The following is a 13,376-nucleotide window of genomic DNA, read 5'->3' on the forward strand; positions in this document are numbered from 1 at the left end:
TATATGAATTCCCTCATCAAGTTATATGGGAAGTTCGGTCATTCTCGTGAAGTGAAATGAAATATGAGTAGTTTTTATAAGAGTGATCTGGGCACCGGAAGGTTCACTCTTCAATGCGACAGAACTGGTTAGTCTCATGTAACAAAAGTTCAAGGAAATAGAGAAAGATAAAGGAATTGTTGTGATACATTTAATACTTGTCTCCAATAGCATCATGAAGATAACTGAAGCAGCAGGCCTCGGAATCATATTTTGTGAAGTTTTTCCCATCACCATACTCGCATAAAGCGTTGAGATATGGTTAACTGCAGTTCTCAATTTGCATACGCGAGAGAACAACTCCATCACTAGATAGAAACGGCATTTTTTGGATAAAGGACATTTCATTGAATAGATATATCGAGGTGATACAATCGCATCGAAAGAAAGCCCGACCTCTGCATAAATAGATGCACACAGCCAAAAAGTCGAGAGTACCCTAAAATTAAAAATAATTCGGTACAATGCGAAGCAAATAAATCATGTCGAGCCTAAGGAGCGGCAGATCCTATCCGTAGATCACACCGCCATCAATGGGGTAGAAAACCCCCGGCCGAACGCTCCAGCCGTGTAGACGCCATCATAAAAAGGTCCCTGTCCTCCGGCCTCTGCAGGATAGACCAAGTACGGAGCCATCGTGTACAAACATGAATAAACCTGCATAGGAGATGAGACACATTTATTATTAAAGATCACATCATTCCTGGCAAGCCACAGTGCCCAGCATAAGGCCGCCGCTCCCACAAGAATATGTGCAGAAAATTGTTTATCAATACTCCGCAACCAGTTGCCGAACATGTTCCGTGCACTACGTGGTGGGTATAAATTAGAAGCTACTTGAACTATGGCCCAAACTGCCCGAGCAAACTTGCACTCAAAAAATAAGTGTCTAATAGACTCGTCATTTTGGCAAAAGACACATGTCTTAGAACCATGCCAGTTTCGTCGTGCCAGATTATCTCTAGTTAGGATAACTCCACTATTTAGAAACCAGAGGAAAATCTTCACTCTTAGAGGAATTTTGAGCTTCCACAATTTCCTGTTATCAACTGGAACATCACAATGAACCATTGCATCGTACATGGATTTGAGTGAAAATTTGCCATTCTGATGCAAGTTCCATCGAAAGACGTCCGGCTCACCTGACAGTTGAATGTCCTCCAGGCGAGTGAGTAATTCATTCCATGCTGCCAGGCAAGGGCCAAGAAGATCCCTACGGAAAGAAATATCAGGGTTTTCTTGTCCTAAAACTTGTTTGATCGTGACAAATTTATGTCTGACAATCCTGTACAAGCTCGGATATTGCACCATTAGTGGGTCGTTCCCTAGCCAGGTGTCTTCCCAGAATCGAACCTGCGAACCGTCCCTAACCGAGAAGGTCCCAAATTGGAAAAAGAATTCATTGGCCTTCATCACGCCACTCCAAAAATGCGAATCCCCAGGTTTCCAATGAACTTGAGAAATGGCATTGGATCCCACATACTTGTTGCGAATGATTTTCTGCCATACTCCATTCTCAGTGAGTAGTTTGTAAACCCACTTGCTGAGAAGAGCAATGCTTTTAATCTCAAGGTCTTGAATTCCCAGCCCCGCTGACTTTTAGGTCTGCATAATACGCTCCACCTATCGATATTTCTTGGATTCATTATCGCACTGCCAAAAAAAATCTAAATCTAAAGTAGTCTAGTCGCTAGAGAACCCCTTTCGGTAGGTGGAAGAATGACAACATATATAGAACCATGTTGCTTAGGACAGAACTGATGTGATGCCCGGATAATTAAGCTACAGGAATCCCTTGCTAGTGATGCCAGGTCATCACATTACCGTTGCTAATCCTCGCTTGATCCAAATCGCAATCCAAATTCAAGTTCAAACTAAAGTCCAAAATTCAAATTTCTCAAACATGCAAAATAAAATGTTCAAAGTGTGGCAAATATTCCATAACCAATTATGGTGCTGATCCAACACTTTTTGTAAAGTATTTAAATGCCCTTTTGTGAATATAATAGTGGCTAAAAATAATTATTAAATGCCTTTCCTAATTTATAAAATGTTAAACTTTTTTTTATGTGTGAAACTTTTGTGGTTGTTGGTTATTTTGTAACTCAGTTTATAGAGCCAGTCGTATGTTTTAGTAAAACTGTTTTTGCCTACTAAAATAATAGAAACAGAGTGTAATAAAAAGAAAAACCAAAACGTAACAAAAAAAATACAAAGAACTGACCTCCTCCCCGGGCCTTGGCCCACTAAGCCATCAGGCCGGCCCACCATCACCGAACCCTCCTCTCTCCCCTGTACACGCGACCGGGTCGATACAGGGGCTTGGTCGCCGCCGCACCCTCTCGCCGGCAGCGCCGGGAGGGGATAAGGGCGCCACGTCCCGACCCCTCGATCCCATCCCCCCACTCGCTCACCACTTCCCTCGCTCTCTCCGCCTCTCGCCTAGGCGCTCGTTCCCCTTCTCCAGATCCGTCGACGAGCGCGGCCATCGTCGCCCGGCTCACTCTGCTGTGGCCACCGGCCACCTCTCGCCTCGCCATGGCGTCCACGAAGACCTTCGTCCTCCGCTGCGTCCACTACGGAGACGAAAACGAGCCGGAGCCCCCTCCTTCGCCGGATCCGCGTTGCCCTCGTCCGCTTCGGTCGCCGGCCATCTCCGTCAACTCCGACCGCCCTGCAGCTACTAAGCCGTCACCGGGCCCTCTTGCGCCTCCCCGGTGAGCTTCGCCTGCCTTCCCCTTTTCTTCTCACCTTGCCGCGCGTGTAGCCGCCGTCCTTGCCATGGCCGAACCCACCACCGCTGACGAGCTCACCGCCATAGTCATCGTTACCGTAGCTCGCTCCCGAGTTCGTAACCGAGCTCCTGGGGATCGTGCGGGTCCAACGCCGCTGCCCGCATCGACTACCATGCCCCACATCACTAGCCACCAACGGTCGCCGCCACCTGACGTCGTCGGGCTCGCCGCGACCCCTCCTGCTCCGCGCGCGGCTCGAGCCGCGCCCACGCGCGCTGCTGTCGCCGCTCGCGCCCGGTTCGTGCGCCCCCGCATCCCCCACCCGCTGCTGCCCCGCGCGCTTGCTCGCGCTCCCCTGCCGCCCCCGCGACGCCTTTCCTCTGCGCTGCCCCGCGCCGGCGCTGCCCGCCACGGCCACGCAGCCCCGTTAGCACTGCCCCACGCCCTCTCGCCCCGCTGCTCTGCTGCCTGCAGCCACGCTACTCACCACCGCTGTCGCACGCGGGCGCCCGCAGCCGCTGCCTGCTGCTATGCTGCACTAGCTATTGCTAGCTTTTCTAATTTTACGTTGACTAACCCTCTGGACAGCCGCTAAACAGCAACAAAACGATAGTTGACAGTAGCCAAATTATTATGTGGAGGTAGTACACTTGACAATGCTCAAATATTTTCATTGGACCAAATCCATTTGATGCGTGGATTAATTCCTACGAAAATCACAAAGTTCAACGTTCTGTTAATTGAAAAACTGAAAATAGCTTTATTTTCATAGCTACTTTAGAGTTGTTGATGATCAAGCAAATGAACTCTAATCTTTACTCCTAATGTCTCAGTTGGTAGTCTCGCCTCACTCCGGTTAATTATTTCCCATCGTTTTTTTATTCCATAACATATTTAAACCGTTTTTTACCCACGATCTATTTAAACCGATTTTATCTGTCAATAAAATCAATTTCCGGTATATTTGGTAACTTTTATATGAAAAGGAATCAATCACGATCAATCTCTAATGAATCTCTAAAAATCAAATCCAATTAATTAACTTTACCATAAATCGCTTAATCACTAATTATTCTTTCCATACTTCGTCAAAATTATACCCCTTTTACAAACCGAGCCAGTCAGCCTTTCGCCCTGCATCGCACGACTCTTCTCTCCCCTCTTGCCACCTCTCATCTCGGGCCGCTTGCCGTTCGTCTCCCCGCGGGACGCAGCTGCACCACCGCGCTCAGCTGCTCCCTCACCTCCCCCGCCGTCCTTAGCCGTAGTACGCCGCCGCACCTCTCCTCTGCATCGTCCTTGTGGCGGATCCAGGTCACAGCGCTGACGACCTCATCGTCTCTGACGGCGGATCTGGTCGCCGGCGAGGAGGCCAAGCATCCTGCTCTGGCCACGGCCATCTTCTGCATCAACTAACATGGCACCGCGTGATCATGGGGCAGAGGGATTGAGAGGATGGATCTCGGTGACGGGAGATGGCATCCTCGTGTGAGGGAGGATAGTGTGTTACTCATGGAGTGCAAGCTGTTGTGTGGCTGCGTGGCGACGCTCGACTCTAGCGTTGAGATGGAGGGCACAAATGCCATGCCAACCTGAGGGGTTGGGGATACATACTTATAGGCTGCTAGCCAGCCAAGCATATGCTAAGATGCTAATCTAAGATGCTGCTAAGATACCAGTCTAAGATGCTAGTCTAAGATGCTATCCTAACTGACAGTCCTTCAGGGATTCTATCCTAACTGCCACAAGGACCATGTGCTGCAGCCAAAGAACCATGGTCTGTAGCCCCACAAAGACCTTAGTATATAGACTTATCCATCAGAGCAGTGCGATACCTTGGACGAGGAGGTCGGCCATGGCCATGGACTGGGCGCGGCATCCGTCGGCACCGCCACCGCCCCGGCCTAGGGTTTCGGAATCGGATCGCGGAGGCAGGAGAGGGGCCAGTGAGTCAGTAAGGCGCACCATTTCTGCGACGGAACGGAATAGTCCACGCCGAGAACGGAGCCGTACCTTTGACCAGCGCGTCCTCGGATGAAGCGGCGGCGCGCACCGGCGGCAGGGGAGGACGAAGAGGCGGGGCCGGGGCGGGCGGCGGCGTCGCGCGGGGCTCGGGGGCGGGGATCCGGACGCGGCGGCCGTCGGGCTGGGCCCCGGCATCGCGGCGTCGCAGAACCTCGGCGGTCGGTCGCGGCGGGCGGCGGGCGGCGCGACGGATCAGAGTGTTTTTTTGAGCGTGAGGGAGAAGAGAGGTTGGGCTTGGAAATCGGACGAGGCCCTCTCCTTTCTCCTCGCGGCGGGTCCGAGGGACGTGGGCCGGCCCTACCGGCTCGCGGGATGTCCGGCCCGGGCCTGGCTTGCAGGCCGCCGCTGGAGGGGAGGAGTACATATATATTGATGGAAATCCGTCCAGATATATACTCGCTCCGTTTTAATAAAAAATGCATAAAGTTATAGGCTTGCTCTAAGTCAAACTTATTTTAAGTTTGACCAAATCTACCAGAAAAATAGACACAACTGCTAAATTAGTTTCATTATTAGATTCATCATAAAATATATATAGTTATATAATACTCCCTCCGTCCCAAAATAAGCGATTATTTTGGGACAGAGGGGGTATACATTTGGTGATGTGGATGCTAGTAATATTTTGTATAAATGAGAAGAGACCAGATGGGGGCGAGAAGAGTAGATATACATCTTTCGGTAGGAGGCAATCACAATCACAATGAAAACATATATACTCCCTCCATTTCAGTTTACATAGGTCCCTCACGTCGTTAATTTTACAAATGTAATTTGAATTGCATATCACAAAATTTGTACCATTAGGAAAATATAGCATTCGAAGTTTTTAATGGCATGTTTTTATAATATAGAACTTTCATTATGTTGGTCAAATTGTCGATCTAGGGATACGCACGGGCCTTACAAACAAACCGGAAAGGAGGTACTACTCTCCAAGTACACAGGTAGATGCAGCCACAACAAGAGAAGCAAACCACAAGGCTCTATCTATATACAACTAATGGGATTGGTTCTAATGACAACAGGTCCATATTAGACACACCCACGGAACAGGGTCACACAACAGATCAGCGGAGCCGCACTTTCGCCTCCAGCCAAGGAACCATTACGCTACGATAAGGCGAGCCGCTATCTACAATCTACGATGAGATTACATGAGCAGCAGAGTCCGCAGAGTCCTTCGGAGGAGGATGCGAGTGCGTGCAGACTCTCGGAGGCTGTCCTTTCATCCATAGGTTCCTGAGCTCGCCCCGCTTTTTACCGAGTGATATGAAAGTTCCTGCAGTTGACATGGTGGTTTTGTTCAAGGCACGGGCTCAAGAATCCAAAGATACAAAATTTATTGGCGGACACAAAGGCATGGTTTCCTTACCAAGCGTGAAGGGCACGATGTAAAGAAGAGCCGGTTGGCCGTGACCATCCATGAGATTCAAGGCGACGTAGGTTATCAGAAGACCTAAAGGAGACAAATATACATTATTGTCAGAAGTTCAGGTGAAAAATGCCAACTTATTGCCAGCGGGTTTTACAGAACTGTATGTATCAACATATAGGGTATCAACGGTATTCATGTTATTTTCCGCAAAAAAAAAGGTATTCATGTTCGAAGCAATCAGAAAGGGGGCCTTACTTCATTTATTCAATGAAAAGGACATCCCTAGCAAGAAAAACATTGAAAAGTAACCATGAGTTGTGAATCGCCTTGAGATGCGTTTATTTGAAAGTTGTTTGTATTACATAATTAATTCCATATGAGATAGGACATGATAATTAAGCAAGTCCGCAAACTACAAAAATACAGAAACACATAGTTGATATGGAAGCGGGTGATGTCTTACCAGAACCGTACGCAACCATTGACCACAGAAAGTAACCAGATTGTAAGGTCTTCCTGGCAGCCCAATCATACCTAAAAATGGAGAGAGATCTCAACTACTTACACCATCATAATGTTGGCATACAGTAACAAAAGTAAATACCCAGCAGATAGGATGGAATAATATCCATGCTGACAGTTGTTCTACATGCTCTAATCATGAAACCCACCCTTCCAAAAAAAATTGAAAATTCACATATGACAAGCCAGGAGCCCAAATTTAGCACACTAACCTTAGCGCAAAAGCAACCAGCAGTCCTGGAAGGAGGATATCACCAAAGCCTATGATGCTGTATCCACCCCATGGATCAAACATGCGTGGGATCTTTAACAGCATGGGTACACCATCTTCATCAGTATTATCGCCACGTGCAACCTGCAGGCAGATCACAAGCATAACTAGCATATCTATCGAGCAGAAGAAAAAAACATAATATCGCAATAGTCATTTGTACGTACCACAATCATCACGCTCTCATGAAACAACATCTTGGATATGAAAACCCAGAAGATGTCATACAAGAAGGAACAGCCGAGAAGAACAGACCCCACCTGACCAATTATGAGCAAATAAATAATTGGCATCAAGGTCCTTCACTGCATCGAAAGCATAAACCAAGGAGCAGAAACAATTACCTTAAGATTTGGTATCCTCACAATCTGGATCACAGTAACAATCAGTGCGATACCCTGAAGGCACAAAGCATGATGTTAATCAACAGAAAATAATCCCAATGGAGGGTGCAAAAAACAAAACTGCACTTACAAGAACATCTTGCCCAATCCATGCATAGGGCATCCGGCGATAAACAGCCCATAAAACAGCAGAGACGATGCAAAATGGACAAACTGCCAATGTAAGGTATGAAACAGCTCCAAAAAATGGCACTTTTACAAATGATCTTGCGGCAGGTTTAAACCATCTGAAAGATACCACAGTTTTCAGGTCAGTAACACATCTACCCTTTTCTTTAAGCTATGGCTGTGAAACCACAGATTAAAGGAGAACCGAAACATATCTACACTGTGCATATACCCAGAAAATATGAATGTATCTTGTCGAGCAATAAATTTACCTTGACAATAAAGCCACCAAACATGTTTGCAAACCCTGGATAAAAAAGGAAAGCATAATGTGTCATCAGCTCAAGAAATTGGTGACGAAATATAGCAAAATAAGATATCAATCAACGAAATCAAGATCGGTTCACTCTGCAGCTGTACTAGATAAGTGTGATGTTGGTCATTCAACAGCAGCCACAAAGCTATTTGTTCATTTTTGGATAATATCTTTAGTGTTCAAATCAAAAGGTACAGATTAAAAAGGAAGAACTTCAATGCTCTGTAGGGAAAACGAATGACACCTTTGTTTAAAGAAGGTTTAACGTTTAAGGGCCTAATTTAACCATTCTCCAAATTGCATTGATTCATGATTTGTGCCATCTAGTTTTAATGTGGAATACTATATAAATACTATTCTGTTTTAGTAACTAAGCATACAGTACTACAAATCAAAATTTAAAGCAGTGACCTCGCCAAAAAAAAAATAAGCAGTGGCAAAGTTGAAATAAGTATAATATTAAAAAGGATTTCATCATACGCACCTCTACACCACCAATGCAAAATATAACCACCAGGAGCTCCACAAACCAGTGAGACATCAATTTGTAAAGCATTACCAAAAACAGTGATGCAACCACAATAAACAGCATTGCCGACGTCATGGTGATATCTACCATACCAGTAGAACCTTCGGCCTCAATGTTAACTGAACTTTCATGGCCATCCTATACGAATAATGTGCCTGTTAGTTTTTCTTTCCGAAAATCCAAAATAACTGATCGTATAAAGCATCGACTGAAACCTTTAGAAGTTTCTCTTGTTCAATAAGTGCTTCTCGAGCACTCCATGCTGACCAGTATGATGCACCAAGAATGGTACCAACAGCCATAAGCCATAGAAACACCTCAGCCGTATCAACTAGGGGTCGATCTGGAGAGTATAACTGCACTGACACTGAGAAAATTGAAAGAGCCTATTAGCTATAAATATAATATGGTAGAAGAGTCCCAGATACATAAATAAATAAATAAACCAAATATAGGGGTTAGACAACCTTGTGTTCACGGGACAATGTACAAGATTTGAGGGGATTAAAGACCTAATGATTTACCTTTACCAAGTGAGAGAAGACCCTGTAAAATGGTGCCTGCATCTTTTGGCAGAAGAACTGCAGGTATATTTATATCCAGATCCGTTTCATTTTGATCACAAACCATCTTGTATAGCTCTGCAAGCAAACATATGCCATTTGTTAACGCCTAACACACGTGTTGAAAGACAAGGCATGAGCCAAAAGTATGCTCTTCTAAATACGCAAACATGCACCGCCAAATGTGCACGTGCAACTATGAAAAACAATTGTCCAATAAATAATCAAAAGGCTAAAGTAAGGTTGTGATGGTCATTCTAGTGGTAAAAAATGGTATATACATTTTCAGGTAACTTGTTTTGTTGATCCGCACTCAAAGGTAGGGCATTTCCCATTGATATAGGAACTTTTGTACCTCATTTAACTGTATCCTAACATCTTATCTTCTACTCCCTCCGTCCCATAATATAAGAACGTTTTTCAAGCTAACATAGTTTGGAAAACGTTGTTATATTATGGGACAGAGGGAGTAACTGAATACCAGTTGAGAAAGATCATAAATGGAAACATTGCATGTTGAATTTTATTAGACAGGTCATATTGGGCATACCATGCCGATTATTCAGGATTATAATAGCAGAAGCACCAGCATCTTCAGCAACCTTAGCTTTTGTAGTGAACTTACAATCTCCTCTTTGCACTAGCAAAACTTCTCCAGCAACCTAAATAAAAGAATAATTAATCACTACACAACAATGTAGGATACTATAAAAAAATCGCAAACGGCTAAATCATGTTTTTCCAGAAAGGTGACCTTTTCTTTGAGAGGGGTACAACAATCAAAAGGGTCTGCTATTAGTAGTCCTGTCCGGTTCGCGTGCTTTTCCTTTGACTCTATTATGGGGCCAAACCGAGCACCAACACCAACAAACTCATCGGTCTCTCTGTTTTTGACCCAAGTTTGCACCTTTACCTGATAACAAGGAGAGGAAACAAAATTTGAGAGTGAGTACATTGTCCATTAAAAAGAAGTACTCCCTCCATAAAGAAATATAAGAGTGTTTAGATCACTAAAGTAGTAATCTAAACGCTCTTATATTTCTTTACAGAGGGAATAGATGCTAATGTGTAAAATCTCCATCGGGGAAAACAAAGAGCTGCGGCGTTGAGGACGAAGAGAAGCATCAGAGAGTCAGAGACAACCATACTTTTCCCCTGTTGATGTGGGCACGCCACCCTCACGTGTTGGCTCCTCTTGCGTGAACCGGTAGGTGGGTCAGCACTATGACACAGAGCCTAAACGACAAAGTCGATTGCACTAACCAAATTTCAATTTTCGCGCCCTTGAGATGTGGTCTTACATCCCTCCTATTGCTTACTTATAACACTAAAAGGCAAACAGCCACCTCCATCTAGGTAAGTGGTAACCCAAGAGCCCACGGGAGCCGTATTACAACAACAGCAAAGCCTTTAATCCCAAACTAATGAGGCTCTGAGTTGGTAACATAAGCCCAGGTGGAGCTCACGGGTCATAATATACAGCTTATAAACGCCGATTAGATTAAAAAAATCTAAGTACGAGTGGATTACACGCATGGCAGTGTATCAACAAGTAACTGGGTGGAAGTTGGAAATGACTATGGACATCTTTGAGGTCGTAGCATTGTCCTACATGATTCCTTCCAGGACATCAATACCTGCTTCAAGTTGGATCATCACTATCACCCATTGAGCATATATAGAAAATATCCTCTATAGGAAAACTCCAGCAGCTTTATAGGCTAGTCCAACCAGTTAATAATAAGATAAAACTAGATCCTAATCCCCGATAGCGACATGTATTAGCTAACAGATCACGCAATGTCAAAGCCATAACTGCCCACATTGACTAGCTTCTGACTTGTTAAACCGGCCATTTCTCGAACCTACACGGCGACAACTAAGCCTCACTCACATAGATCGTATGGTGCTCTCAGTCTCATCTTAAAGAATAAGTAAGTGTCAACAGCCCCTGATCGAATGCTAGCACCAGCACCAACATGGTACAGGCTAATAAATAAATTAGCGACGGAAGCTCCTCGGCTCACAGTACAAAAATACCCAGCTCCAAACAGAGCTGGCCAGCGTTCCTAACTGAGAGCGCCTACCGCGAGCGACCTAACTGAACCGCCGGTGTCGACCTGACTGAATTGCCGGTAACAAAAAGCTGCGCCGCCTAACTCCACAATCCGCGGATCGAACAAGCGCGCATGTTCTCAGGCTCCGACTCACGGATCGCCGGCCTCGAAACGGAACACTGGCTTACTCCGCCGCGCCCGGCCCAGACGGGAGCGCCGCCGGCCGCCCCGGCCACGGCTCGGAATCGGGAACCGGGGCCGGCCGCTCCACTCACTCGGGAGAAGCTGGGATGAGGAGGAGGGGGAGGGGCGTACGAGCATGAAGTCGTTGGAGCAGCCGGGGATCTTGGGCGCGTCGTCGTCCTGGTGGACGATGTCGCCGCCGGCGGCCACCCCCGCGAGCGCCGCCGCCACCAGCAGCAGCGCCGCCGCCGTCGCCCGCGCCCCGGCGCCCATCGCCGCGCTTACGGTGGGGCCTGGGTTGCCGGGAGGGAGGGGGCGGGCGGAGGGATCGGCCGCGAGCAGCTCGGTCGATGGCTGGAATGGCCGGCCGGACGGGGAGAAAGAGGGAGAGAGCACGAGGAGGGAGGGAGGGAGGAGATAGATCTGTCTGCGAGTGAGCGTCGGGCGGAGGCTGCAACTGGGGCCGGCGCCGCACGGGAGGAGATGTGTGGGCGGTGGGGCCCGCATGGCAGTAACTAAGCCGGCTTCTTTCACGTGCTCTTTCTTTCTTGGGCTTGGGTTAGTTAAGTGGAAGTGGAGCAAGCAATCTTGTTCTTGTCAGTTCCATTCCGGACTCTCATCACTTGCTCCATTCAGCACCGCTTTTGCTGATGAAACCTTCCCCCACCACTGATGTTTTTAGAAAACTTGTTTGAAATACACGTCATTTTGTAAATTTTGAGGTGGTTGTTTACATGGTTATGGCAGTGAGGTCACCGGTTTGGGAAGGGGCCGACGATTACGATGAGAGGTGTCACCGCAGGTCTTGGTGTCGACGTAGATCCGATGAAAACGGTTGAGGGGGTGGGGACCGTTGTGGACGAAGATGGGTGTGACGGTGTAAATGACCGACTTATAAGTTGGAGAAGAAGTTTCAAAAAATCGCTGGTACGTGAGATCCCGACTGGCAAATTAACAAACTGGATCTATAAAGCTTGTTTTTTTATGATGGATGCGATGATGCGGAGTGACATGGTACAATTTAATTTGTAGGATTTAGCTGAAATCAGTAACTGAGTTATTGCACCTATTTTTGTGTCATCATTGCCGATGAGCAGTGATAATTAGCATGTGTGTGTTAACTCATTATACTTGACTTAATTTGTATGTTGTATTGAAGTTCGGTAATTTTACTCGACTCAATTTGGTCACAACTTCATGTAAGCCCATCTGCATACACAACATATCTTCCAACCAAACATCATCCTCGGCATGTCATCTCATTGAAGAAGACTGCCACGAAAACATAAAACAATTGGAACACAACTAGATGTTGAAGTGAAGGCTCCTTGCGCTCCATCTAGAAAGAATGTGTCTTCCCAAAGAATGTGTCTTCCCTGTCGGCTTCTAGCAACCATGATTTAATGAACCATGCAAAGACTATGAGCATGTGTTTATTAGCTATGTTCTGTGCAAGAATTGAGAAGTTGTTTCGTTTGGGCGTTTTCTCCAACTTGGATCCAGAACTACAAGTGGCGAGAATTGAAAGAAGAGTAAACACCATATTTATGTATGTTCGAGTAAAATCACTACCGTTAACTCAGCCCTCTCCTCCATGTCTACTTATATGGTGTGTGTGTGTGTGTGTGTTCTTCATATTCGGCTTAAAATTCTTCAGCATATCGATATGGAGTGGGAAAAGTGATCAAGGTGAAACTTAAATTTCTCTCGTGTCTTCGGACAGAGGGTTGTATCTAAAGGATAAAGAAGTGTTGAGAGTAATTAACCTCGAAACTCAAAATCAAGCTATGATCCTAACCTATTTGGACAGGTAACCATGTGCAGTGGCGAATCTTGAAAGAAAATGAAGGAGGGCACAAAGTTAATGGTGTGTAGAAAAAGTTAAAAACTCTCAATTATTTAGTCCAAAAAGGTCAAAATTTTGATACAAATACTAGTATTTTTTTCTTTTCCAATTTTTGAAAGGGGGGCTTGAGCCTGTCGAAGCCCTCCCGGTAGATTCACCATTGACCATGTGGGTGTTTCTTGGGGTAGGCATATTATTACCTGGATTCTATTCCTCGCGCCTCTCAGACTTGTGGCTCTTTCTGGTGGAGATCCAGAATGAAGCCATCTCACATCTTCGGAGGTGTTTCAGTGGTTGATTCGTCTCAAGCGTATTTATAATTTTTTATACGTCTCAAAAAATTTAATTTTTAGAAAAAATAATTAAATAAAACTTTGCATTGATATAATGTTCACTTTTT

General features: G+C 45.8%; 1 protein-coding gene and 1 long non-coding RNA gene across 2 annotated transcripts; both read right to left on the reverse strand.

Moving 5' to 3' along the window:
* Positions 1 to 584: 584 nt before the first annotated feature.
* Positions 585 to 4,928, reverse strand: LOC120967242 (uncharacterized). Its single transcript, XR_012188275.1, has 3 exons — positions 4,788 to 4,928; positions 4,610 to 4,678; positions 585 to 696 (listed from the first exon to the last, which is right to left on the reverse strand). It is a non-coding gene; the product is annotated as an uncharacterized lncRNA (long non-coding RNA).
* Positions 4,929 to 5,639: 711 nt separating this feature from the next.
* On the reverse strand, positions 5,640 to 11,652 carry LOC109743597 (signal peptide peptidase-like 4). Its single transcript, XM_020302693.3, has 14 exons — positions 11,263 to 11,652; positions 9,645 to 9,803; positions 9,441 to 9,552; positions 8,852 to 8,968; positions 8,543 to 8,694; positions 8,283 to 8,465; positions 7,755 to 7,789; positions 7,445 to 7,601; positions 7,315 to 7,368; positions 7,138 to 7,230; positions 6,912 to 7,054; positions 6,641 to 6,711; positions 6,175 to 6,258; positions 5,640 to 6,081 (listed from the first exon to the last, which is right to left on the reverse strand). Exons 1-14 carry the CDS (start codon positions 11,635 to 11,637, stop codon positions 5,942 to 5,944), a joined length of 1,875 nt encoding a protein of 624 aa, XP_020158282.3. The 5' UTR covers positions 11,638 to 11,652; the 3' UTR covers positions 5,640 to 5,941.
* Positions 11,653 to 13,376: the final 1,724 nt, after the last annotated feature.

Source organism: Aegilops tauschii, chromosome 6, assembly GCF_002575655.3.
Source record: "Aegilops tauschii subsp. strangulata cultivar AL8/78 chromosome 6, Aet v6.0, whole genome shotgun sequence".
Classification (NCBI taxonomy): domain Eukaryota; kingdom Viridiplantae; phylum Streptophyta; class Magnoliopsida; order Poales; family Poaceae; genus Aegilops; species Aegilops tauschii.